The sequence below is a fragment of the Papio anubis genome, chromosome X (genome assembly GCF_008728515.1).
Source record: "Papio anubis isolate 15944 chromosome X, Panubis1.0, whole genome shotgun sequence".
Taxonomy (NCBI): Eukaryota; Metazoa; Chordata; class Mammalia; order Primates; family Cercopithecidae; genus Papio; species Papio anubis.
This window is the reverse complement of record NC_044996.1, coordinates 66,264,883-66,291,846: the sequence shown is the minus strand read 5'-3', so window position 1 is coordinate 66,291,846 and position 26,964 is coordinate 66,264,883. Positions and strand designations below refer to the sequence as shown.

Genomic DNA, 26,964 nt, shown 5'->3' with positions numbered 1-26,964 from the left:
TATATTAAACCGACTCCAATCAAAGATGAGCACACTCGGTAGCAATCACTGTCGTTAACTTCGTCGAGCTTCACATTCACATGCCCAAAGTTGGAAGAATCAAAGTATGAAAATTTATTTATCAGTGGTACAGGGTAAAAATGACCTTGACTAATTCTAAATAAAGCTAGCTCTCCATTATTAACTTCTTGGATCTCAGCCAGAGTAGAATCACCTTCTAGTCATAACTTGTGCATAGGGGAAGGCTCTCTCTACAGTAAGGTTAATCAATGTCCTAATGAGGTAAAATCATCATGATGATCGGAACTGGTGAGTTGTGTAGAGAACCCTCACTACTTACCACCGTATGTTGCAAAACCTCAGCTGCTAATAGTTCTGTTGGTGGTAGTTGTATATTGTGTATTGTATCTGCCACAACGTTATTGATTGTGTGTAACCCCTGTTTTGTTACTGACTTTATAAGAATGTGAACATATGTATATATCAGCCACAAGGACACATTTTGGTAAATTTCAGGCCTTTTCATCATGACTTTTGTTTCATAGCCAGAATCAGAAGTGGGGAGGGGTAGCGAAAAGAAGACTTTAGTAGACAAAGAGGAAATAGAAGGAATACAAAACATTTTGGGCCAACTCCAGGGAACTCAGATGATTTTTTTTTCACATTATAACCTATTCTATACTGAGCTGATAATATTAGTATCATCATCTGCTTGTTCAATAAAGTTTTCCAAAATGGTATAAGGAAAACTAAAATGAATTAATTAACATCACTAAAAGAACTAATTCAGAAGTATAGAAGTCATATTTTACTTAGAATGTCAAAAATGAAATACATCTGTTTAACTTGTAGGCCTTAAAGCCCTAGAGTTATCGCTAGTTTGTTAAGCACTGTTGTAAAGTACATTCCTTACATTGGAAAAGATAAATGAGAAATTTTCAAATATCAAGGTAAACTCCTAATTTTCTAAGTAATTTTTAAGTTGTCAATAAAAGGACAGTTAACTCATGCATGTTTATATATTCATTGAATAATTCTAACAATGTTTCTGTAGTCAATGATTTCAGAGTCTAAATTTAACTAACCTATGAAACTCATGCCATGGGAGATGTAAATGATTTTGATTTTGGTGAGGATTAGTATAATTATATTTACATGTATAGTGAGGGCCAAAAAAAGTTTGTTGAGCTTAGAAAGCTTTATTGTTAAAAAAAATGAGGGATCTTTGGTAAAATTGAAAAAATGCCCTCAAATCCAGTCATATATAGCCCATTATAATAAGGAAGGATGCATTATCACTGACTTGGTGTGTATGATTATATTTTATTTAAGAAAAGTGTCACCTCAGAAGAGGTTGGGTGAGTGAGTTGTAAAGCAAAATCAAATAGTTCTGACAGTGAAGTGACAGAACGTAAGAGTAGGTGAAAAAAGGCTCAGCTTCACTCTTACCTCCTCTACCCAGCAACTCCAGATATATTTTCTTTTTTTTTTTTTTTTTTTTTTTTAGAAATCTCTCTACAGACTTTGAGCAGAGAAGCGGTCGTTTTTCAAAAGCAAAAAAAAAAAAAAAAAAAAAACCAAAAAAAAAAACCAGAAACAAAAAGATAATATTTTTGTTTTGTTCAACAAAAAGATGATGAACTAACCACATATATTTGTAGTGGGCATTGTGGGAAGGTTCCCGTTTCTGTATTACTAAGAAGTACAGTAAGGGTTAAAAGAACCACATTATAGTCCTCATAGTTTTTTTTGCATGTCTTTTGAGGTTTCATTGTTCTTTATTAAAGGATTGGAGAACACTGGGGGTTACTGCACTGCTGGAAAGAATAATTATTTTGTTAACAAGGCTAATTATGTGTTTTTTAAAATGGATCTCTTTTGTATGTGTTTAATTTCTTTTGTGTGGATGTATGACTGTGTGTGTGTGTGTGTGTGTCTGTGTGTGTGAATGCGCATGTGTAACCCTTGTGAGGAAGATGTAAGACAATTCCGTATGCTCCAGAAAAATGTATATAGTGATCTGTTGGAGATCAATGGCTCCATGTTTAGGAAATAAGCACAACATTGATATTGGCTTACTTTCATCATCTTGTTGGCCAAATAAAAGATGAGAAAAAATTAGAACGGGATTTTTCCCTCCAAAATGTTGGAATACCTAATGGGATGGGAAGGAAGGCTCTTGAGAGAGGGGGAAGAGATACAATATTGCTGAATTTTTTGGGAATTGTTACGACCCAAGGCCACTTTCTTCAACAGAAATCTGTAACCTTATTTCCTTGCCTTTATATATGGAAAAGCCCTAAACCACATGACATTTCACCTTATTCTTTAGTCAATGTGGATTATACTAGAAATGTGCTAACATTATTCATATATTTAAAACACTAATAGCAATTCAGGCTTCCTTACCTTCTATGTGCCCTTCCCTGCTGGTGTTTCATTGTGTGTAACCTATCTAAAATTTCTGCAGAATTTAGGAAGATGTTTTGTGAAATATAATAAAGCCTTGATTAATTGGAAGCTAACTAACCAGAACTCTCAATTAACCAGTTTTATTTATTTATTTTCTGCTACACTCTCCTTTTAGAAGGAAGAGGCAAATGACAAGAAAACAAGCTGTTAACAGGTATTTATGTATTTATTTTTTAAAAATCAAATTCCTGAGAATGTCCTGGAGCCTGTACAGATTCAGCCACACTTTCATAATCTTGTTCCCTGTACTGTACTCACTGAGGTAGGAAAGCAGAGCCATTTAAAATTTTCAGCAGCAAATGCTGAATCTTGCTTAATCCTCAGTTCATAAGAAAAAATGAAATCCAAAGAGTGAATTACAACCCATCCATCCAGTTGGAGGTTCTAAAGCAGAAGTTAGAGAAAGGCTGCAAAGTTGGTTGGGGTTGAGTGAACATCACTGACACAAAAACTAGGATACCTATGTAAAATAATGGGGAAATTATTCAGATGTCCACCCACCCCTTTGTTCTGGAATGCTTAGGAAGGTACATTCACTTTTGCAGGGCAGCACAGGCTATTAAGTGTGCTACAATGATAATGGAAAAGAATCTGGCTTTCTAATCTTTTAGGTCATTCTAAGCATTAGGCACAGATATGTGTTGTAGGCATGTTAGAAGTTCTAAAACCTTTAAAATCGTTTTCTTCTAATAATATATTTTAAATAAATATTTGGAAGTCTAAGAAGATTTATACGTGAAACCTCTTAAAATATCTATGAAAATCTTAGTAAAAGGTCAATCAGAGATAACATATTGTTCCAGGCCTCAGACATTTTAGGTTGTAGTGGTGAAAAGAACATGCAGTGACTCAGAGACAAGGGCAAAGTAGGGGAACTCATGTTCCTAAAATATATTTTGATAGTTCCTGTCAGTAGTGCCCCTCTTCTCTTCCACACTTCTTTCTCAGGTTACATTACCGTTTGGTGATATTTTTTGCCCCTTTCTTTAGGGCAGCCCTTGATGCAGGCTTTATCCATATTTTCTACAAGAAAAATGTCATAGAGCTGTAGGGGAGATGAGGACTACACCATGGATTTATCCTGGGTTTTCAACATACAAAATAAAACATCACTATGGTGGTGTTTCTAGTATCTGTGACATTTTCTATATTAAAAGTTAGTTTTACATGTCATGCACACTAAATAATACCCAAGTGACCTGAAGCAGTGGATGTGCCTCCTTAAGTGCCAAACTTTCTATTAGACAATGATATCAATGCTGGGAAGACTAAAACCCACTAGATTTTATTAATGACTGAGTTTAACTGTAAAATAGTAAATGGATTAAGTTTTGAGTCTAGGCTTGGATATGGAAAGTGTTTCCGATTTGATATGAATGCAATTGAATTTAGGCATTGAAAATGGCTTTCACTTTATTTTTGATTTTCTAGTAAAATGACAAGCAAATTAAGTCAAGTTTTTTGTTCATTAAGTATAACAGTAGTTTATAACTATATGGATTTACTTCTGGATTATCAAAATATACATTTCATATGTACATATATATAATACTATTTTTACACTAATTGCAATCAGAGAAAAACCATGAAGTGTTATTGAAAATATGTGTACTAAGTCGTTCACATAAACTATAGAGAAACCAGGAGAGTCGCAAACTCTAATGCCTACTGAGGCAAGGCTGGTAACACAAATAAAAGACTGTAAGAGATATAGAGTGGTGGGGACTATGGTGAACTAGGGAGCATATATTCTTTTCCAAAGTGGTGGCTATTACTGTTTGGCTGATTATTACCATGTGTGAATGCAGGCTCAGTGTTGTTAAGATCCGACTTTTTAAAAGAAGCTGGGAATTAAGATTTTTACATGAAATTCTCCAATTCTTAAATGTTGGCAACTAACTCAATAAAAAGCAAAACAGAAAAAAAAAGCAACACTGCGCAGGCAAAACAAAATCCATCTGGGGTCAGGATCTAGCCCATGGGCTGTCAGTTTGCGACCTCTGCTCTAAATTGTGAGTCCTCAAGGTATTGCATTACAGAAAGAATCACAGTTTGTTATAAATGCACCTAAAGCCTTTGATCAAGGAAAGTTCATATAAGGTGAATAAATAGCCAGTGGAGTGCTTACGAATAATTATTCTGGTACTCAAAATGGTGGTTATGCGCTGTGTGAGTTTTATTTTTTACTTCTTCAAAATAGGCAATCTAATTTTTCCTTCAAGTGATTTGAAAATTAAAATTCAATTATTATTTTTTGCTTTCATGGTATCAGTGAAATGCAGTATGAAACAGATTATTACTGCCATGTCCAGAAAATAATACTTAAGTATAGTTCTCATCACATAACATAATTTAGGTTTCTATTTAAAGTCCAATTTATTTTGTTTTAATAAGAAGAAAGCCATGTGTATAACATGTGTTGTTTTATTTTAAATTGGCTTGCCTTTAAACAAATTCCCAATTCCATCTAGCGAAATTCCTTTATTTTTACAAATGGTTAAAATAAGAAATAAAAGAAATGTAAGCAGTTAACACAACAAAACTTCATTTGAACTTTTGATAGGCATTGGCAAAGATAAAACAAAGTTGGTCATCTGAGATTTTATTAAAAGGTAACTGTTTGACTGATCTGAGACTTTGCTTGTTTGTCTGTCCCGCCATGGACCTTAGCACATAATCCCACTGTGCTACAATGCTTTTGACATCTGTATGCCCCTTTCATCACTGACAATCCAAAAGCATATTTGTCTAAAAAGGAAACAATTAAATTCCAATCTCTCTAGAAAAAAAAAAAAAAGAAAGAAAGAAAAAGAGAAAGAAAAACACCTCACTGTTAAACCTGCTTTAATGGTCACAATGATCTGTACCATAAATCCTTAGTGAGGATGGTGAATTTAACATTTTCATTTCTGATGAGAAAGTCGAGAACTTTAAAAAAGAAAAGTAAAAAAAGAAAGAGAAAGAATTGAAGACATAATCTCAAATCCTAAATAAACTAGAAAAATCCTCATTCCTTGACAAATCATTCTAGTTGCAGATTTAACACAAACACATATGAAAGATGAGAAATTGTTGGGTAACTGGTCAACACATATGACAATGTGCAAAATAGCTGATGTTTACTTAAATCAAATTTGGGTAGACAGTGCTGCCCTTTCCAGATCATCAGCTAGTTTTGACCACAAGTAATCTGTTACATGATTGGGATGCAATATGTTTAAATATACTAATTAATGAAACTTATTTACTAAAACTCTAATAATTAAGGATCTTTAGTTAAGTGGTTAGTCCTCAAACTCAGAGAATTTAAGAAATGAGTGATTATTTGATGCATTTGACCAGCATAGACATATAAATAAGATAATTCAGGATAAAATATTAATGAACAATTACTCCTCTTTTTTTGCCAGGACATAATAATATCTAACATTTATCAAACATGAGTTCAGGTGATTTTTCATATATTAGTTTTTTTAATCATCATAACAAATCTGTAAGATAGGTGCTACAATTATAATCGTTGTCTTACAGTTGATGATACTGAGTCACAGAGAAAGTTAAATGATTTACCCAAGGTCATACAGCCTATAAATACCAGAGACAGCAACTGAATCAAAGCAGTCTAGTTTCAAAGCTCATATGCTTTGGACCAATATATTTTATAACCAGCCAAATGGAATCAGACTAATTAGAAAAACACCTCATTTACTATTATATATAAAATTACTTATTGAAAAATGACATTTCTATTCAGAAATCAAGTTTGGTAGCATCATTTTGATAGTGTAATACATTAGCAAGATTAATTACAAAATAGTCCAGATAGAGCAGGAAAAAATAAAAGGGAACAGCAGGAAATACTGAGAAAAACTTGTGGATCAATATTGAGGTCTACATTTTGCTACACTTAATCCACAGTTTAAAAAAAAATTGTATCTGAAAAACATTTGTATCTGTGAAACATTATGACTAACAATAATATCCTTTTTATTCCATAAATGAAAGATGACCACTAATCCTAAAACCAGTGGGTATCATTACTGTGTCTTTTTAAAATTATGTGTGTATTTATACACAAACAACATGCAGTGTTGATTTTTGTGTTTTTTTAAATTTTTGTTTTAAGATGTATTGAACCGGTGTGATATCGTACTACTCTTTTTAAGTATTTTTACATTATGTTTTTGAGATTCATCCATGTTGATACATTCAAATATAGTTCACTCTTTTTTTAATTGTCCGTTATACTACCTTGTATAACACAATTTGATAATTCTTTCCTATATCCATAAGTCGATAATTAGGTTGTTTCAAATTTTTTGTTGGAAACCATGCTGCAATGGACATGTATTGCACCCATATGGGAGTATTTCTCTAGGATATAAGCCTAGAAGTGCAAGTTTTAGGTTGTGAACTATGTATGTCTTCCACTTTAATGGTTATTGCCAAATTGTTCTCCAAAGCTGTTTTGATTTACCTTCCTGCCAACAATATACAAGAGGTCCCATTTCCTCACATTATTGCCAGCATAGTAGATGTTTTTATGAACGATCTGTCTGAAGAAAAAATAATTCTTTTTATTCTCTTATGATTACACACATACATATTAAATATTGATTCTGATCACTTAGCACAGATAACAATGTTTACAGATACTATTTTTGTCATGATTCTTCATCTTAAAACATATGTAATTAAGATAAGCATTAAAGATACTATTTTAAATTTGTAAAGCATTTTCTAGGTTACAAGCACTTTCCCATAAACTTCCATTTGATGAGACAGTATGGTACAGCAGGAAGAGCTCTGGGGACAAAAAAAGAGTCATAAGTCCATGGACTCAACTCTGCACATAAATCTGTGGTTTTGGACCTCAGTTGCTGCATCTTTTAAGTTACAGTATTAGACTAAACAATCTCTTAGATAAATAGTATATGCTTTGATCTATGATACATATCTTCCCTTTTCCTTGAAGCTGTAATTTACTTATTGTGCATAAAGCATAAAGAGAAAATTGAATTTGGTCAATTTGTGAAAATTGTTGTAACACACTCTCTAGCTCAGTTAATAAGATCATAACTTTACCTTCATTATATTTACATTTCCTCTAATTCAAGGACAGTTAGGGGTGGATGGTGGAAGAGAAGATAGGACATATGATTTTGAATTCATGTTCAGTTTTTCCCATTTCAAAGCATCACATTCTAAATGCTGAAATAAAAAACAATGAAAGCTCAACAACCATTTGTTATGACTTTGTATTTGCTTTCAAGCTCTTTTTATGCACGTTTCTGATTCAGAAGAAAATATTCAAGATTTTCAGCTCACTTAATGTTTGATTCCAGCAGTATTTTTATGGTGCTACACATAACTACTTAGAGAGAGGACTTAGGTTGACTACTCTGTATATTCTTTCTTTCTTCTCTTTTCTTTTCTTTTTTTTAAGGACACAAGCCCATGAAACAGCCTCAGGAGGTCCTGAGACACGTGCCCCCTTTATTTCTTTTTGAATAAGGGAGTAAGTAATTAGATTTTGTGTTTGGAGAGATACTTTTTATTTGAAAGATCTGGATCTTTATCCTGAGGTTTAACACAGAACTTTCAGTTTTTCTTAGATTCTATGTGTATGGGAAAGACCACTGAGTTAGAAACCAAACTGTCTAATATTATAGGAGATTAAAGTAGAAAAGGGAATCAGTAGAAACTGATTTTATTTAAACTCTCGGAGTTGCAAATATGCTACACACACACACACACACACACACACACACCCTCTTGTTAGCACAGAATATCTGCTATTTTCAATGACTTTTGAAAAGAAAACTTAACGTGCGAGGACATTGAACACTGGTTATGAGCAAAGCTTCTACTTATGGAAGGTGGCAGTTCTGGCAAACAAAATATAAATCAGTTAATCTCTTGTGATGAAGACGTTCTTAGAGACCTTTCTTTCTATAAATAGTCCTGGGAAAATGTTTTGACTATAGCATTCCTAGAAAGTGAATTGACTTCCTACAGAGTTTCAACACCAGGTATTACAAGAAAATTGTGGTTCACACACTTTGTTCAAATTGTCTTCAGATTAATACAATTTGCATGCATATACCTAATTGTCCAAATGTAACAATAAGCCTAGAGAATCCAACATAAGTTGTTTTGGGCCTGTTTGTTAACGGACTGTGGGGTCCATCTTTAAGACCTTTCATTGCTATTTTTGCTAATTGGCATCCTGTTTTTAGTTTAAGCATACTCTGGAAACCACTATTTTACTGTGTTGCTTCCACTACTTAAGAGAATCAAAATCTCTGCCGAGATAATCTATAGTATTTCTGCCCACATCCTACTTATCCTATGTGGAGATTCAACAGGGTTATCTAACTTTTTAAAAACATAAACATGAAATAAATCACTTAAAACACAAGCTATCTCAAAATCTTTAATCCAGTTTCAAAGATGTAGGTCAGAACATTTTCAAGACAACACTTCTTGGACATAGTTCACCAAGTAACTGACAAGACTATTGGGAAATTAGTACTCTCCTTAAAAAATATATTGCAGTTGCTCAGTATTTATTAAAAAACAAGAAAGGAGGAAATATGAACATTGTCATATGGCCTTTATCACCTGCATTATTCAGAAATGCTATATGTATTTGAGACATTGATAGATTTCTATTGGCAAAACCAATTGCAGTCATTCCATGAACTACTCCTTATTGAGTATCCCCACTTTTGTTAGTCTGAACGAAGCCTTGGCGAACAAAACTTGTTATCTTTTATCCAAAAAAACATCAAAACCATGGACACATTTGTCTTGACCACCAACTTCAAGAATGCCCATGTGCTTTGCCAAGGACGGCATCTAGATAATAATACTATAATATTACTATAAAGTATTTTCTTTTATTATTTAAAACCCAGTTTGAACCTTGAGCAAGTCATTTACATGCTGTTTCTTTGGGATTACCTACATTCTTGTCCACTCTGACCTTGTAATATTTCTCACAGTTGGAAATGTAATGCAGAGTGACTAAGATAATGTTGTTTACACAGACTTTAAGTGGAGTGACATTATAGTCAAGCAAGTGTCACATCACCCAATGTGAAGGAAGACTTAATTACCATAATCCTGTGAATACTAAAATTTCTTAGCCACGTGTAGCATAATAATGTAATGTTTTGCATGTACATTTAATAATACAAAGGTGTCTCAGGCTGTGTGTTTCTTTAAAAATGAAAGCAAAGTGGGATTACAGAAAGAAAATAGACTTTTGAAATTGGAGGATACTTATCTGAATGTTCAGGTGAAGCCTGTCCTTTCTTTTAAACTCCAAAGAGTTGCCTAGTGATGTGAAAATGAAGGGACTGCTAAAATATCCATAAATCTATACACCAATGAGTAGGGTGACAGACCATGAATTTCTCTGGAGGGCACAGGGTAGATGTAACTAAATGACTGAGACAGGATAAAGAGGAAAGGCTCATAACCACCTATTATTGTGCAATGGGGAACATATCATTAATTTACAAAAGAGTGGTGACATTTTCTAAAATTGTATAGCCCTATTCTGAAAAGTTTGTCAGTGTAACTAATTAGTTTCTAAAATGGAGTTGATTCTAAGACCCAGTATGAATGCATTTGAAAAGGCAAGGCATTGTCCCTAAATTGGTAGGGTTTGTAATACATCTTGATGAATGCTACAAAAATAATGTTAAGAAATAGGACTATTATGGTTTGTAGTCCTTGAAGGAATTATGTTCCATGGCAACGTGCCCTAAAGACATGTCCTGCTTTCTGTTTTTGATAACACTGAGTTTTCAATACAAAGAATTCAATTGCTCAATGGGTTCGTCTCCCAGCATATGAGGACTCTAAAGATCTTTTGTTATTTTAGGCTATAGTTGGAATTTTTGTTTTTAAACTAATGTTAATGTTCAAAAGAGGGCAAGTGTAAAATGAATCAGCAATACAATGTGAAATTATTTTAAAATAAATCCATTAGAAAGGTGAGATGTAAAAAATGTGTGACTCAATCAATAGATTTATGTAAGTGATATTCACGATTTATGATACAAAATACTGTATCATCTGAGACAGTATTCCAGACGCTTTTAAAAACGTGCAAAAGCTATTAAAACATATAAAACATTGAAGCCTGTTAATAACAGTAGCCATGCTTTACAATTAGGAGAGTTTAAAAGGATTGTGAACTGATTCATCGTTATAAAATACTCTTCCAATAGAGAATACTTTTTCTGAAATATATAAATAAAATTTTCTTTGGTTTTCATTTGAACATTTTTATTTCAATTTGGACATTTTCCTTTTAGCTGGCTAGTCCTAGCCAAACAGTAAGTTAGCATAACATAGTTTATCAACATCTCTGTATTGTTTTGTTGCTTTAAAATGAAACTAGTCTAAATTACAAAAATGGTGATGTTATATGCTTTATGCTGCAAGTTTTACAAATATCCACTAAATCACATATTAATGTTTCTGACATGTTAGGTATAAAGAAGGTAGTGTTTTTTTGTTTTTTATCATCAATTATATTTGGCATTACAGCACCCACTGTATTCAGAACATAAAGTGAGGGGATTTGGAACATCTGACTGACACATCCCATTTAAAGATGGTATATACATAGAGGCAGCCCTCAGTATCTATGGTTCTGCATCCTTGTATTGAACGTATTTCAAAAAAAAATAAAAATAAACAAACAATAAAAATAGCAAGACAGCAATAAAAACAAATACAAATAAAGATTCAGTATACAACAAATTACATAGAATTTACATTGTTTTAGGTATTATAAGTAATTTAGAGATATTTGGAACACATAGAAGGATGGGCACAGGTTATATGCAAATACTATGTCACTTTACATAAGGGACTTGAGCATCCATAGATTTTTGTATCTTTGGGGGACCTGGAACCAATTCCCCTGGGATATGGAGCGATGACTATATTTTACTTTTTAGTGGCATTAAAATAACATTGTGCTTTACATAGTTTATGACTGCCCAGCTCTTTGTCTTCAAAAATCACTCTCTGAATTTTGGAACTAAATTAGATACAATTAATATAGGGTAAAGCACTTTTTAATAACCTTGGATTCAGCACAGAAGTGGTTAAAGGCAATGTGTCTGTTTTTAAATACACTTTTATTTTTAGGACAGTTTTACAAATAAAATACAGAAAGAAAGCAAATACTACACTGAGAGTCCCCGTTCACCCCGTAGCCAGTTTCATCTGTTGTTAACATCTTATAATTACTGAATCAATTTGTCCCAACTAATGAACTAGTACTGATACACTGTTAACTCAATTTATACTTTACTCATATTTGTTCAGTTTTTCTGTAATATTTCTTTTCTGTTCCAAAATGTAGGCCACTACACTTTATTTGATCCTCAGGTTGCCTAAAACTCCTCTCAGCTGTAGCAGTTTCTCTCCTTGTTTTCAATGACCTTGAGAGTTTTGAGGAGTAGTGGTATTTGCATTTGTAGGATGTCCCTCAATTGGGGTTCACCTGATGCTTTTTTCACGATTAAATTTGGGTTATGTGTTTTTGGGAGAAATACCACAGAGGCAAAACGCCATTTTCATCACATCATGTCAAGGGTATATACGATTCTTTTGACTTATTACTGTTGAGGTTGACCTTGATCACAGGGCTCAGGAAGTAGCTGCCAGGTTTTTCTACTGTAAGGGTTACCTTCTCTTTTTTTTTCTTTCTTTCTATAGTATACTCTTTGGAAGTCTTTGGAAAGCAGTCACTGTACAAAATTATTTGGAATTCTTCTAAATGGGAGATATGCCTTTTCTCTCACATTTATGTATTTATTCAATTACTTATTTATATCAGCATAGACTTCTAGGTGTTTATTTTATGCTTTGGGTTATAATCCAGTACTACAATATCTATTTTATTGCTTAAATTGTTCCAGCTTTGGTCATTGGGAGCTCTTTCAGTAGGCTCCTGTGTACCTATGACATGCCCCCAACATTGTGGATTTTTTCATACACTTCCTTACTTTCTTGCACTAGATGTTCCAGACTCATCTTGTATATTTTCTGCTCCAGTCCTAGAGTCAGAAGCCATTTCTTCAAGTAGTGGTTAGGAGAATTCTTGATCTGCTCAATCCTAAGAAAGTGCTAGAGGTGGCCAAAAAAGAGGGTCAGAGAGTCTCTCTTGGTTTCACTTTCTTGTTTGTCTCCTAATTTTCCATCATCCTGGTAATGCACATAAGTCTTATTCTCTCACCATATGAATTTGTCCATTACTCTCATAACATTCAGCAGCAAGAAAAGAACGAAAAGCCTCATAGTTTTCCACAGTCACACACCTTAATTTTCGTGCATAGATTTAGAAATGTGCTATGTAACTCCGAGATACATGTCCTAACTGAAACCTGTCCCCTTATCCCACATCTCAATATGCTACTTAATCTTCAGTTTCTGAGTCAATGTGGGCTCATTTTATTTTACTCAGGGAGGGTTTTGGGGTCAAATAAATTTGGGAAATACAGGATTAAATAAAGGTAAACAAACTTGTTTACTGCAGGCCTTCTTGGAGCCTATAGTCTGTTAATTTGCTTTGTGATTCTATAAGAAAAGGTATTATATAGAAGGTGTTCCAATCTTTTTTGATTAAAGTAGTTTTTGTTCTGCAAACTAGTATTCCATAAAATGCACTTTAGGAAATGCGGTTCGAGTGGTAAGAGGCTGAAATTTGTCATTGGAAGTCTTGTGTCCAGTCCCTCACTGGAACATCTCCTAGCTCTATGATCACAACCAAATCACTTAACATCTAGAAGTCTCTCTTTTTTTAATCTATAAAATGAACGTAGGGATTTCTCTTCCAGGGTTGTTAAGAAGCGCAAAAACGAATAAAACCAAAACTTATAAGAATTCTTTGAAAATGCACAATGCAATGCAAATTTCCTAAGCACTGTAAAGGTTGGGACCATGCCTTTGTTTTGCTAACCACTGTCTCTTTGGTATCTAGCATATTTTCCTGGAATTTAGGTTTCAATATTCAATCAATATTTATTGAGCAATTCAATTATATTACTAATACGTTATCTTCTATTTCTCACCAAGTATAGAATAGCAGTTTATGACATTTTATAAATTACTTTTGATATTAGAAGTCCATATAACAAATGCACGCGGAAACATACAGCTGAAATGGCTATATACATGCAAAAAAAGCCCCCAAACTTTTGATTCTAGCCTTTGTTTTGCTGAGCATGTGCTCCCAGCGAATGGCTGGTTGCATTCTGATTAGTTTTCATTGCTTCAAGCTGACCAGATTTTCCTTTGAAATAAGGGCACTGAAGCTTTCACCTCAATTCTGTGGTGATGTAAAATTCCTGCTGCAGAGTCACTGAGCTGGTGCTAGAAGAAGAAGAGCACCTGTGAGCACAGGCTGTCAGGAGGCCCTTGGAGCCCTAGAGTGTTGAGGCTACAGCTGCTGGGTTGAGAAGCAGTTGGAAGCGCTTTGTTACTCCTTCTTGTGCAACCACAGGAGATCCACTAAAGGATTTTTACTTTCTTTGGATGTATAATTTGTGTTATCAGGAGTTATGGAAAGGATCTCTTTTATAAAATTGAAGACAGAGTGAGCTTTGATAGAGGTGGCAAGTTAGGCCCTGTTAAGCAATATATTTTGGTGAGAATAGTTTGCAGATAGTAATAGGGCCGTCGTGTCCCCATTTTGCCCAGTTGCCCACAACACAATGTATTCTGTACGTATTCCCAGAGGTAAACTTTTCAGTTTCTAGCTTCTCTTTACAGACAATCAACTGGAGCATGTTTATTGTATTTGAGTGTGAGAAGTTGTCAGCCTCTCTGGAAATGCTAGGTTAATATTTGAAGTCCAGGAAGAACCCATTTAGCTTTGGAAATTGCAAAAATATTTCAGTCAAATTCTAGGCTTTGGGATTAGTGAGACAATGGTCAAGATCAGTTTAGGGGGTCTTTCCTTTCTTAATATTTAAATCATAATTATATATAGTAGCATACCTTTGTCCATTATGTAATTCATGAATGCTAGAAAACAGAAATGTTTTAGTTAGAAAAAAACCTCTTTATGGGATAATGGTGTCCTAACATTTTCCACAGGTGTTGGTCAGAGTCAGAAATTCTCTAATAATAGTTAATTTTGTGGTATTGCTCTTATTCACACTCTGAAATAGCAATTTTCTCCCCGTCTTTATCTCTCTTCCTCAAAAAAATGCAGACTTTAAGGCTTATATAGAATATGTGTTTCAGTGAGAAAGGGAGGGCTAATATTAGACTATACAGCACTATGACTTTACTGCCTGATGGATTTATTATTATTCTCTGACCCCACACCTGAAACTACTGCTTTCTTTCAAAAGCTAGACTGCTCATTCATAGTATTAACTGGTACTTTCATTTAAATTATTCACTACAGCTTTCAACCAAATATGTTCTTTATTTGATTGAAATGAATAGATGGACACTCTTGCAAGTATGTTCTTGACAATTTTGCAACTTGATTAAGTAAAATATAACCATCTTTTTTTAAATGACCAGTTATGGGAAGGAGTTTTAAGCGAATATTTCAACCTTAATCCATAAATTACATTTAGGAATCTTTCCTTGCATTTTACAAATTTATTGAGTTTACTGAACTTGTAGCAGCACAGCTAAATTCCAGCAACTGCAAAAATACTTAGTGACATTAAGTTGAAAATGTTGTAAACAAGTGAAGTTATTATTCATTCTGTACCACACTACAAATGTGGGAGGACAAGTTAAATGATAAATTAGGCATGAACGGCTTTAATCTGTAAACTGAACATGTTAGCAAATGGCTTGCGTTTGTAATTAGTATTTATGGCCACAGGAGAGTGCCTCTTTAAAAACAGTGACAGAAAATTGATCAGTTTAGGTCGTCATAGCAACCAAAAATTCCCATTGCTTCTGTTAGGTTTAACTTATTATGCTATATACTCATGCTTAGAAATATATTTATGAACCGTAAAGATAAACTACTCAATAATGTAAAAGAGGTTGAGATGCCGAAATGCCAAACTGACAAAGTCCAAATGAATACCGAATTACTCGATAACGAGCTTAAGTGTTCTGCGGTTGTCATGACATTTCTTTTACAAAGCAAGTGATGCTGGAAAAAAATCTTAAAACTAGACTAAAATGCAAATCCTTTTATGACAGTATGTGGTTGTCACGTTCATAATAACAGACAATAATTGATGATTTATAAGATGACACCATGGCAACAGAGTCTTTCATCATTGGCACCCCTTGGTTACTTTTATATTAGGAGCTTGAGGATGCCTGTGAAAAGTTTCCAACATGACATACAAGACGATCTACTCCTATCTTAATACATTAGCTCTCGTTTAAAACAGGGGGGAAGCATTGTCGAGATTTTGGAATCACTTGACAAAAAAGCTGGCAATGTCTCTGGTTAAAAAACAAACAAACAAACAAACAAAATCCTCTGCTAAACTAGTAAGCACATTCAGTAGCTGAAATTGGACAGATTTGTTTTGGTCACCTAACCCTTCAAAGAAATTCTGTAATGCCTCTCAAGTTTGAGTGTAAGCTGTTAGGTGGTTTAAAATTATGGTGAATAATAATATCCTTATATAGGAGGTGGGAGAAGGAGAGAGGGAGTGCAGGAAATCTTGACCTTGCTTTTAACTCCTTAAAAGATGATTTAAAAAATAAGATTTTAGTGTTGAGGACTTTATAAGTGGAATAGATTTGTGACTAGATATTCTAGAATGGCTTTAATGTATTCAGTAGGCTGAGGAGTAATATGTTGCAATTTCTTAGAAGCAATAATCTAATCAGTTTTTCAATTATAGATTATTATTATTTTCTTTTTTGATAGACAGTCTCACTCTGTCACCCAGGCTGGAGTACAGTGATGCGATTTTGGCTCACTGCAACCTCCGCCTCCCAGGCTCAAGCGATTCTGCTGCCTCGGCCTCTGGGGTAGTCGGAATTACAGGCATGCACCACCACGCCTGGCTAATTTTTTGTATTTTTAATTAAGACGGGGTTTCACCATGTTGACCAGGCTGGTCTCAAACTCCCGACCTCAAGTAATCTGGCCACCTTGGCCTCCCCAAGTGCTGGAATTACAGATGTGAGCCACCATGCTCGATTAGAGGTTATTTAAAATATTGGAAATACAGTAAACCTCCTCTCTTGTCAATTTATCAAATAATAGAAACTTTTAATATTTGGGGCTTTTGAAGGGTTTCTTGGCCGGATGCGGTGGCTCATGCCTGTAATTCCAGCACTTCGGGAGGCCGAGGCGGGTGGATCACCTAAGGTCAGGAGTTGGAGACCAGCCTGGCCAACATGGTGAAATTCCATCTCTACTAAAAATACAAAAAGTTAGCCAGGTGTGGTGGTACAAGCTTGTAATCCCAGCTACTGTCAGGTTGAGGCATGAGAATCACTTAAACCCCACAGGCAGAGGTTGCAGTGAGCTGAGATCGTGCCAGTGAACCACTGCACTCCAGCCTGGGTGACAGAGTGAGGCTCTGTCTAAAAAATAAAAAATAAAACAAAGAATGATTTCTGGATTATTCAGTCACTTATTTGATTGAACCAAAAGTCTAGACAATATATTTTGAGGTTCTTTCCAGCGGAATTGTACTGTAATGTATAAGGGGTTGTAGAAACATCAAGTATTTGAAATATTAAATATAAAATACTGAAACTACCACGTTTAAATGACATAAGTGGAATATAACTATGTACATCAAAGTTCACCTAGTCTTTATACATGAGGTTTTTAAAAATATGTCTGAGGATTTTTCTAAATACTTATTTCTTACATAATTTCAGCTTTTGTAAGGATAATAATCCATAGTACTCATTTCCTTAAGAACATCACACAACCAATTACATAAAGTAGGCTCTCTGGTCGTACTTTTTATTGATACATTCCCTACAAAGTGGTGTAAGGGATATAAAATCCTTAATTTAGGAGCCCCAACTATGTAAGGAATCAGCAAAATTTGTTCCTAGTTAACAGTTAAGAAAATGGGGTTTACCATTAAATGTAAGAATGATTTACCTTTACTTGTATAAGAAAATAAGTTAAGTTTAATTCTGATTCTTACTCTAGATAGTGGGTAAACACACAATAGAACATGATTCTTTTTTTGTACTAGACACTAATACTTTATTTTTCATTTTCTTTTTTTCATTTTTAAAATAGTTTGAAATTGTATTTTGTTTTTTTATTATACATTACGTTCTGAGATACATGTGCAGAACGGGCAGGTTTGTTAACATAAGTATACATGTTTTTCATTTTCTTTATTAAAGAAAACATGTTTTCTCCAACATTTTGCTATAATGGATGTTTCAATTATTAATTTTATATTTGTTTTCCTCTCCACTTCCATAATGGAGTTCTATTAGAATAAATGCTCAGTCAGAGGGTACAAACATTATACATTTTGATACATAATGCTTGATCCTGAATTTAATTAAAATGATACCTGTTCTTGACAAACATTTTACTCTGTGATGTATAAAATATATAACATGTAGAACACATTGTTTCTGTTTTCTAGGAGTTTATAATTTAGTCCACAAAGGTACCAACTGTGAGCCTGAATAAACCATAAAATAATCCCAAAGTACTACATAAAGAAAGTGTGATATTGTATGATATATAGACCACAGACATAAGAATTAAAATTACTTGTGTTAAGAGAAAAAGTAAGGCTGAAATGGTTTTGTAGAGGATAATAAGTCAGGACATAAGATTATCCAAATTCAGAACTTAAGTCAATTTGGGAGATTTGAATAATCAGAAAACTGTTACTCTAGATTTTAAGAGCCCACATGGCCAAAGGCAGAGAGCTAGAAATAATTATGGCATATGATGGGAATACTAAAGAACACTTTCCCACTTAATATTGAAATGGTAGCACTGCAGAACAAGAAAAATAACACTTAGATATTGCTTACTCACCTGATTTGCTTCTCTGTCTCCATTCTTGACTAATCTTGAGAATTAGTCCTTCCTTAACAGTGCTACACACCACTGCCCCTCTTGGTCTTAGAATAAAATTAAAATATCTTAACATGGTTTACAAGGTCCTATGCCAGGGTTTCTCAGTCAGAGGTGATTTTTGCTCCTATGAGATATTTGGCAATGTTTGGAGGCCTTTTTGGTTGTCACAATGGGTGGTGGTGGTGCTATGGCATCTACTGGGTAGCAGCCGGGAATGCTAATAAACATCCTATAATGCACAGGAAAGTTCCAATAAAGTGAAGAATGATCCAGTCTAAGGTGTCAATAGTGCTGAGGTTGAGAAAAATAAGAAATGCTACCCTGTAGCATTTTATCTAACCCCTGCCCACCTGGTTAATCTTTTAAATCTTAAGCTATTTTCTCCCTACTCATTATCAATTCAATTACCTTGGTGTCCTTGAACATTCCATTTTCTCTCTCACATTCAGAATTTCACATATACTGTCTCTCTATCTGAAACACACTTCTGTTCCCCTCCTCCCCATACCTCAGCCCTGCATCTTGCTAAATCTACTCATCATTCTATATATGCCTATCAACTAGATTCTTTGACTATGTGAGTCATGCTTTATCCATCTTTGTATTCCCATTGCTCAGCATGTTGTTTGAGACATAATAAATGCATGCTAAACCAATACATAGATTACTGGAGAGTTTGGATGCTAAGATAAACAAAGGTGGTTAAGGGTTTGGGTGATTATGTATAATGGCTGTGTTAATAAAGAGAATAAAGTAAATTTGAGAGAAACTACAAAGGCAGAACTCCCATGGCTTGGTCACAGATTTGATGTGGATTGTGACAGAAGAGTTAAAGATGATTTCTACATACCAGGTAAACTGAGGGAATGGGGACAGAAATTGTAGAATTGGGAAGGAATCTTTATTTTGAGGTGTCAGATAATGGGAATCTGTTTTTATTTACTTGGTGATGCCTATAAGCAGCTAGAAACAGAGTTTAATTTGGGTGAACTTGATATTTCTGTAACTGTGGGAAAGTAATTTAACTTCAGTCTCTTCATCCATAAAATGGAGAAAGAATGAGTACCTACCTTATTGGGTGGGATTAAATGAGTTAACACATATAAAATACTTATCTTTATCCCAGTGTTGGACATAGAATTAACACTTAATTAATGGTAGCTATTTTATTATTATTATTCTCATCATTATAAATGTCTTTTTTTTTCCTTTGTCTCTGCATTTTGAAATTATACCTTTCAGTACAGCTACCGCTTTCCCATGAAACTTTTTATGATGTTTCAGGGTATCAATGATCACCTTCCTCCCCTGCAACCGTATAGCATCCTACATTAACTACTTTTTTTTTCACTTCTCATGTACTGCCCAGTCCCATGATTGCATATGTGTTTACATTATGATCCCTATTATATTGTAAGTTCTTTGAGGGTAAGACTCTGACTTACTCATCTTTTCCTGACATATAGTAAGTGCTAAATAAATATTAGGTTATGATAATTAGTTATAATTTTATTATTGTCATTGGAAAGTCATCAACAGAGGTATTATAGTTGACTCAGAATTAATATGCCTTCCAATTTATATTCAGTATTAATGCTCCTAGTGTTTTCAAAGAACATCAATTATGTTTTATGAACTAGAACAAAATATCATTTTAAATTAAGTGCTAAGTAATCTGAAAATTTTTAAATGTATTTAATTGATACTAGTCGTTTCATTATTATAGAAAAACCTTCCTGATAATAGAGTATTTCTTTTGAAAAATTTGATATTTTCAAGCTGCTAACTAATAGTGAAAGGTCTTTTGCTTATAAGCTATGAAAGAATATTTTTGCTTTTAATGCCAAACCTTTGAAAAAACTAGGTTATTAAGCAATCTTATGAAAATGATAAAGATTTTTAAAAACGAAATAAGCAATATCATTCATTTATATGACTGTATATCCTTTCTGACTTCCTTTAAGATACAATATACAAAACATCATGTTGATAAAGTGTTCAGAACCAAGTTTAGGAAATACAGCCCAGGGGTGTCTGAAGAGTTTTGTAGTCACAATAAATAACATAAGAACTTCTATATGAGACATTCTTGCTTGTCTTTTGCACATAATTTACTTCGATTCATCGACTCAATAAAGTGCTCTGTGCTTAGGAAATTGTTTTATATTTGCAATTTATTTATTTACATGGCCATCATCCCTACTTGGGCCAACCTTCTTTTGCTATTGATGTGTTTAGAACTGCCATTGGAAGCAACTGAGACTCTAAGTGCACATTTTAGGAATATATTTTGCTTTTGGTTGAGATATGTAAAAAGGGCAGTATCACAAATGAATTGTAACTGAAAGGTTACATGAACATCCTCTGTGATTTATAATGATGATCTCTAACATATAACCCCATTTGGATGAAATAATTTTCTAATATATTACAGTATTTTCTTCTAAGCAATTTCACTCTCTCATAAAAGTAGATTCTTTCCAAGTGTTCAGTAGCTTTAGTAAAATTGCATATATTAATGAAGTTATTTTAGACATTTGGGATAATTTATGTGATGCAACAAACTATTTGGCACATATATATATTGTATTTCAAATGAAATTAATGGTTGCTTTAAAAAACAGAAAGAATGGAGTTTCCTGGATGTTGCATAAATAGGCAAAAGTGTCACGAGAATATTTATTACATTATTCATGAACGTGTATCAACAAGCAGTTACATTTAACTGGCTAACAGGTAAGTGAAAGGTAGTTAAACTAGTGAGGCAATTACAAAAACAAACCAACAAACAAACGAAAAGCAAACAACTTCAGACTAATGCCCCTGATGAACATAGATGAAAAAATTCTCCACAAAATACTAATAAATTGAATTTAGCAGCACATCAGAAAGTTAATTTACCACAATAAAGTAGGCTTTATTCCTGGGATGCAAGGTTGGTTCAACGTATACACATCAAGAAATGTGATTCACCACATAAACAGAATTAAACACAAAAACTACATGATCATCTCAATAGATGCACAAAAAGCTTTAGATAAAATCCAACATTACTTTTTGATAAAAACTCTCAACAGTCTAGGCATTGAAGGAGCATATCTAAAAATAAAAGAGCCATCTATGACAAACCCACAGGCAGTATCATACTAAATAAGGAAAAGCTATAAGCATTCCCCTTGAGAACCAGAATAAAACAAGGATGTCCACTCTCATCACTTCTATTCAACATAGTGGAGGAAGTTTTAACCAGAACAATCAGACAAGAGAAAGGTACAGAATCTATCCAAATAGGAAAAGAAGAAATCAAACTATCTCCCTTCACTTATGATATAATTTTATACATTGAAAACTCTAAAGAGTCTGCTAAAAGGCTCCTAGAACTGAAGAACAACTTAAGTGTCAGGATACAAATTCAGTTTACTAAAATCAGTAGGATTTCTACACATCAATAACTTCCAGGCTGAGAGTCATATCAGGAACGTAATCCCATTTTCAATAGTCATAAATAAAATGAAATACCTAGGAATACAGGTAACCAAGGAGGTGTAATACCTCTACAAGGTGAACTACAAAACACTACCAAAATAAATTAGAAATGACACAAATAAATGAAAAATATTCCATACTCATGGATTGGAAGTATCAGTATCATTAAAAGGGTCACACTGCCCAAAGAAATATATAGATTCCATGCCATTCCTATCAAGCTACCAATATCATTTTTCACACAATTAGAAAGATTTAGTCTACAATTCATATAGAACCAGAAAAAAAGAGCCCAAATAGTCAAAGCAATTCTGAGCAAAAAGAACAAAGCTAGAGACATTATACAAGCTGACTTTATACTGTTCTTTAAGGCTACAGTAACCAAAAAAGCAATGTACTGGTACAAAAGCAGCCACATTGACAAATGGTATGGAATAGAAAACTGAGAAATAAATACACACACCTACAACCATCTGATCTTTTTAAGGTTGACAAAAATAAACAATGGGGAAAGGACTTCCTGTCCAATAAATGGCACTGGGATAGCTGGCTAGCCATATGTAGAAGGATGAAACTAGAGGCCTAAACTTTACCATATACAAAAATTAACTGAAGACAAATCAAAGGTTTAAAGGTAAATATCTCAAACTATAAAAATTCTAGAAGAAGTCCTAGGAAATACATTTCTTAACATTGGTCTTGGCAAAAAAAAAAAAAAAAAAAGTGACTAAGTCTTCAAAAGCAATTGCAACACAAACAAAAATTGACAAGTGGAACCTAATTAAACTAAAGAGGTTCTGCACAGCAAAAGAAATTTTCTTCAGAGTAAACAGACAAACTACAGTATGGGAGAAAGTATTCACAAACTATGCATCCGTCAAAGGTCTAATATACAGAATCTATAGGGATCTTAAGTCAACACACAGAAAACAAAAAAACTTCATTAAAAAAAGGACAAAGGACATGAACAGAGGCACTTCTCAAGAAGAGTCATAAAATTGGCCAATGAAAATATGAAAAAAATTTCAACATCACTAATCATCAGAGAAGTGCAAATCAAAACCACAATAAGATACCATTTCACACCAGTCAGAATGGCTATTACTAAAGTGTCAAAAACAAAACAAAGCAAAGCAAAGTAAAAACATGCTGGCCAGGTTGTGGAGAGGAGGGAAGAACACTTATGCACTGTGGGAATGTAAATCAGTTCATCCATTGGGAAAAACAATTTGGAGATTTCTCAAAGAATTTAAATCAGAACTACAATTTGACCCAGCAATTCCATTACTGTGTATATACTCAAAAGAAAATAAATCATTCTACCAAAAAGACACATGCACACACATGTTCATAGTAACACTATTCACAATAGCAAAACCACGGTGTATTAGTCTGTTTTCACTCTGCTATAAGGACATACCCAAGACTTGGTAATTTATAAAGGAAAGAGGTTTTATTGACTCACAGTTCTGCAGGGCTTGGGAGGACTCAGGAGACTTATATGCATGGTGGAAGAGGAAGGTAAACATCCTTCACGTGGTAGCAGCAAGGAGAAGTGCAGAGCGCAGTGAGGGCAAAGTCTTTTTAAAAGCATCAGATCTTGTGAGAACTCACTCACTATCATGAGAACAGCATGGAGTTAACTACCCCCATGATTCAATAACCTCCCACTGGGTCGCCTTCACAACATGTTGGGATTATGGGAACTACCATTCGAGATGAGATTTTGGTGGGGACACAGCCAAACCATATCATCCCACCCACGGCCCCTCCAAAATCTCATGTTCTCACAATTCAAAACACAATCATGCCCTTCCAGCAGTCCCCCAGAGTCTTAACTCTCTCCAGCATTAACTCAAAAGTCCAAGTCCAAAATTTCATCTGAGAAAAGGCAAGTCCCCTCCACCTATGAGCCTGTTTAATGAAAAGCAAGTTATTTACTTCCTAGATACAGTGAGAATACAGGCATTGGGTAAATATACCCATTCCAAATGGGAGGAATTGGCCAAAGCAAAGAGCCTACAGGCCCCATGCAAGTCAAAAATCCAATAGGGCAGTCATTTAAACTTAAAGTTCCAAAATTATCGCCTTTGACTCCATGTCTCACATCCAGGTCATGCTGATGCAAAAAGTGGGCTCCCATGGTCTCAGGCAGCTGTGCCTCTGTGGATTTACAGGGTAAAGCCCTGTTTCTGGCTGCTTACACTGTTGGCATTGAGTGTCTGTGGGTTTTCCAGGTGCATGATGCAAGCTGTTGTGGATCTAACATTCTGGGGTCTGGAGAATGGTGTCCCTCTTCTCACAGCTCCACTAGTCAGTGCCCCTGTGGAAACTCTGTGTGGGGGCTCCAACCCCACATTTCCTTTCTGCACTGCCCTTGCAGAGGGTCTCCATGAGGGCTCCACCCCTGCAGTAGACTTCTGCCTGGATATCCAGGCATTTCCTTACATCCTCCAAAATCTATTTGGAGGTTTCCAAATCTCAATTTTTGACTTCTGTGCATCCATAGACTCAACACCATGTGGAAGCCACCAAGGCTTGGGGCTTGCACACTCTGAGGAAGCAGCCTGAGCTCTATGTTAGCCCCTTTTAGCCACAGCCATGGCTGGAGCAGTTGTGATGCTCCAGTTGTGATGCCATGTGCCCAAGGCTGCACATGGCAAGGGTTCCCTGGATCTGGCCCAGGTAACCATTTTTCCTGCCTAGGTCTTGGGGCCTGTGATTGGAAAGGCTGCTATGAATGTCTCTGACATGCCCTGGAGATATTTTCCCCATTGTCTTGGTGATTAACATTTGCCTTCTGGCTACTTATGCAATGGGCTTGAATTTCTCCTCAGAAAATGGGTTTTTCTTTTCTAGCACATCATCAGGCTGCAAATTTTCCAAACTTTTACACTCTGCTTCTTCCTGAATGCTTTGTCACTTAGAAATGTCTTCCTGCAGATACTCTAAATTATCCCTCTCAAGTCCAAAGTTCCACAGATCTTTGGGGTAGGGGTAAAATATGGCCAGTCCCTTTTCATAAGAAGAATGACCCTTACTCTAGTTCCCAACAAGTTTTTCATCTCCGTCTGAGACCAACTCATCCTGAACCTTATTGTCCATATCACTATCAGCATTTTGGTCAAAGCCATTCAACAAGTCTCCAGGAAGTTCCAAACTTTCTCACATCTTCCTGTTTTCTGAGCTCTCCAATTCTCTAGGAAGTTCCAAACTTTCCCACAGTTTCCTGTCTTCTTCTGAGCCCTCAAAGCTGTTCCAACCTCTGCCTGTTACCCAGTTCCAAAATCACTTCCACATTTTTGGGTATCTTTACAGTAGCACCCCACTGCCTGGTACCAATTTACTGTACTTGTTTGTCCTCACACTGCTGTAAGGACATGCCCAAGACTGGGTAATTTATAAAGGAAGGAGATTTAATTGATTCACAGTTCCAGACGTCTGGGGAGCCCTCAGGAAACATACAATCATGATGGAAGGGGAAACAAACACGTCTTACTTCACATGGTGGCGGCAAGGAGAAGTGAGGAGTGATGGGTGGGGAACCCCCTTATGAAACCATCAGATCTCGTGATAACTCACTTACTATCATGAAAAGAGCATGGAGGAAACCGCCCCAATGATTCAATTACCTCCCACCGGGCCCCTCCCATGACACATGGGGATTGTGTGAACTACAATTCAAGATGAGATTTGGTTTGGGACACAGCCAAATCATGTCATATGGAATTAACCTACATGCCTATGAATGGTATACTTGATTTAAAAAAAAAGTAGTACATATGCAAAATGCAATATTATGTCATCATAAAAAAGAATGAGATCATGTCCTTTGCAGTGACATGGATGGGTCTGGAGGCCATTATCCTATGCAAACTAAGAGAGGAACAGAAAACTAAATACCACATGTTTTCACTTATAAATGGGAGCTAAATATTCAGTAGCCCTCGACATAAAGATGGCATCAATAGACACTGGGGACTGCTGGAGTGGGGAATTAGGGAGGTTGAAAAACTACCTCTTGAGTACTATGTCCACTACCTGGGTGATATTATCTGTTCCCCAAGCCTCAGCATCATGCATTATAGCTAACAAACCTGCACATGTTCACCCTGAATCTAAAATGAAAGTTGAAATTAGAAAAGAGAAAGAAGTTTGTTAGAGGTGTTGCTAGTGAAACTGGCATGGTTTTAGTTTATATTGACATGTGTAAGACATGGACATAATTGGATGTTAGTTCAGAAATGCTAAGATATGTCCAGAATATATGGGAGAATGACTGATCCCTACAGTAAACTTTAAACTGAGTGCTGGAAAAAAAAATGTATTCCACAGTTTCACTTTCTAACAGCAGAAGCAGAATATGCATGCTTATTTTCTAAGTTTCTGCTGGGAATGCCTCGCCTCATATATGTCTTCTGGTCCATGATCTGAAGAATACTCTTAGATCTAAATTTAAAAATACATATGACAATTAATTATTTCAGTTTGTTTTAAATCCAAAGAATTTTAAAACCTAAAATGTAAATGGAGAGGGAAAATGCATGCAAATCAACTAATGAAACACTCATGTAGGAATTAGTGTCAGACCAAATTATTTCATTTTATTTTTTGCTTTTCTGGGAAACTAAAGTAAAGCCACATAAACACAGAGACTTGAACTAACATGATTTGGTCTGAAAAGTTTTAGTTAACATAAGAATGCAATAATCAAATAAAACAGTGAACTCATGAAGAATATTGAGAACCTATTATAATTTCAAGGAATAAAGCCTGGAAGTTTGGAAATCTAATTGAACGAACCTGATAAACTTGGATTTATATCCCAACAACTGCCAGTTTCTCTGTGACCTTTTGCCAGTTATATAATCTTCTTGAGTCTTCGTTTTCTTATTTATAGAAAAGGATACTAATATTCCCTACACTGTTACTTTTTGTGAGAAGATATAATGCATATAAAC

General features: G+C 34.8%; 1 protein-coding gene across 2 annotated transcripts in view; it reads left to right on the top strand.

Annotated features, from left to right (window-relative positions):
* DACH2 (dachshund family transcription factor 2) overlaps positions 1–26,964 on the top strand; it is a 701,861-nt gene that overhangs the window by 239,166 nt on the left and 435,731 nt on the right. For both annotated transcript variants that reach the window (XM_017954197.2, XM_017954196.2), the window contains exon 2: positions 2,588–2,626. In XM_017954197.2, coding sequence (XP_017809686.2) covers positions 2,588–2,626 — 39 coding nt within the window. The remainder of the gene's footprint in view (positions 1–2,587; positions 2,627–26,964) is intronic.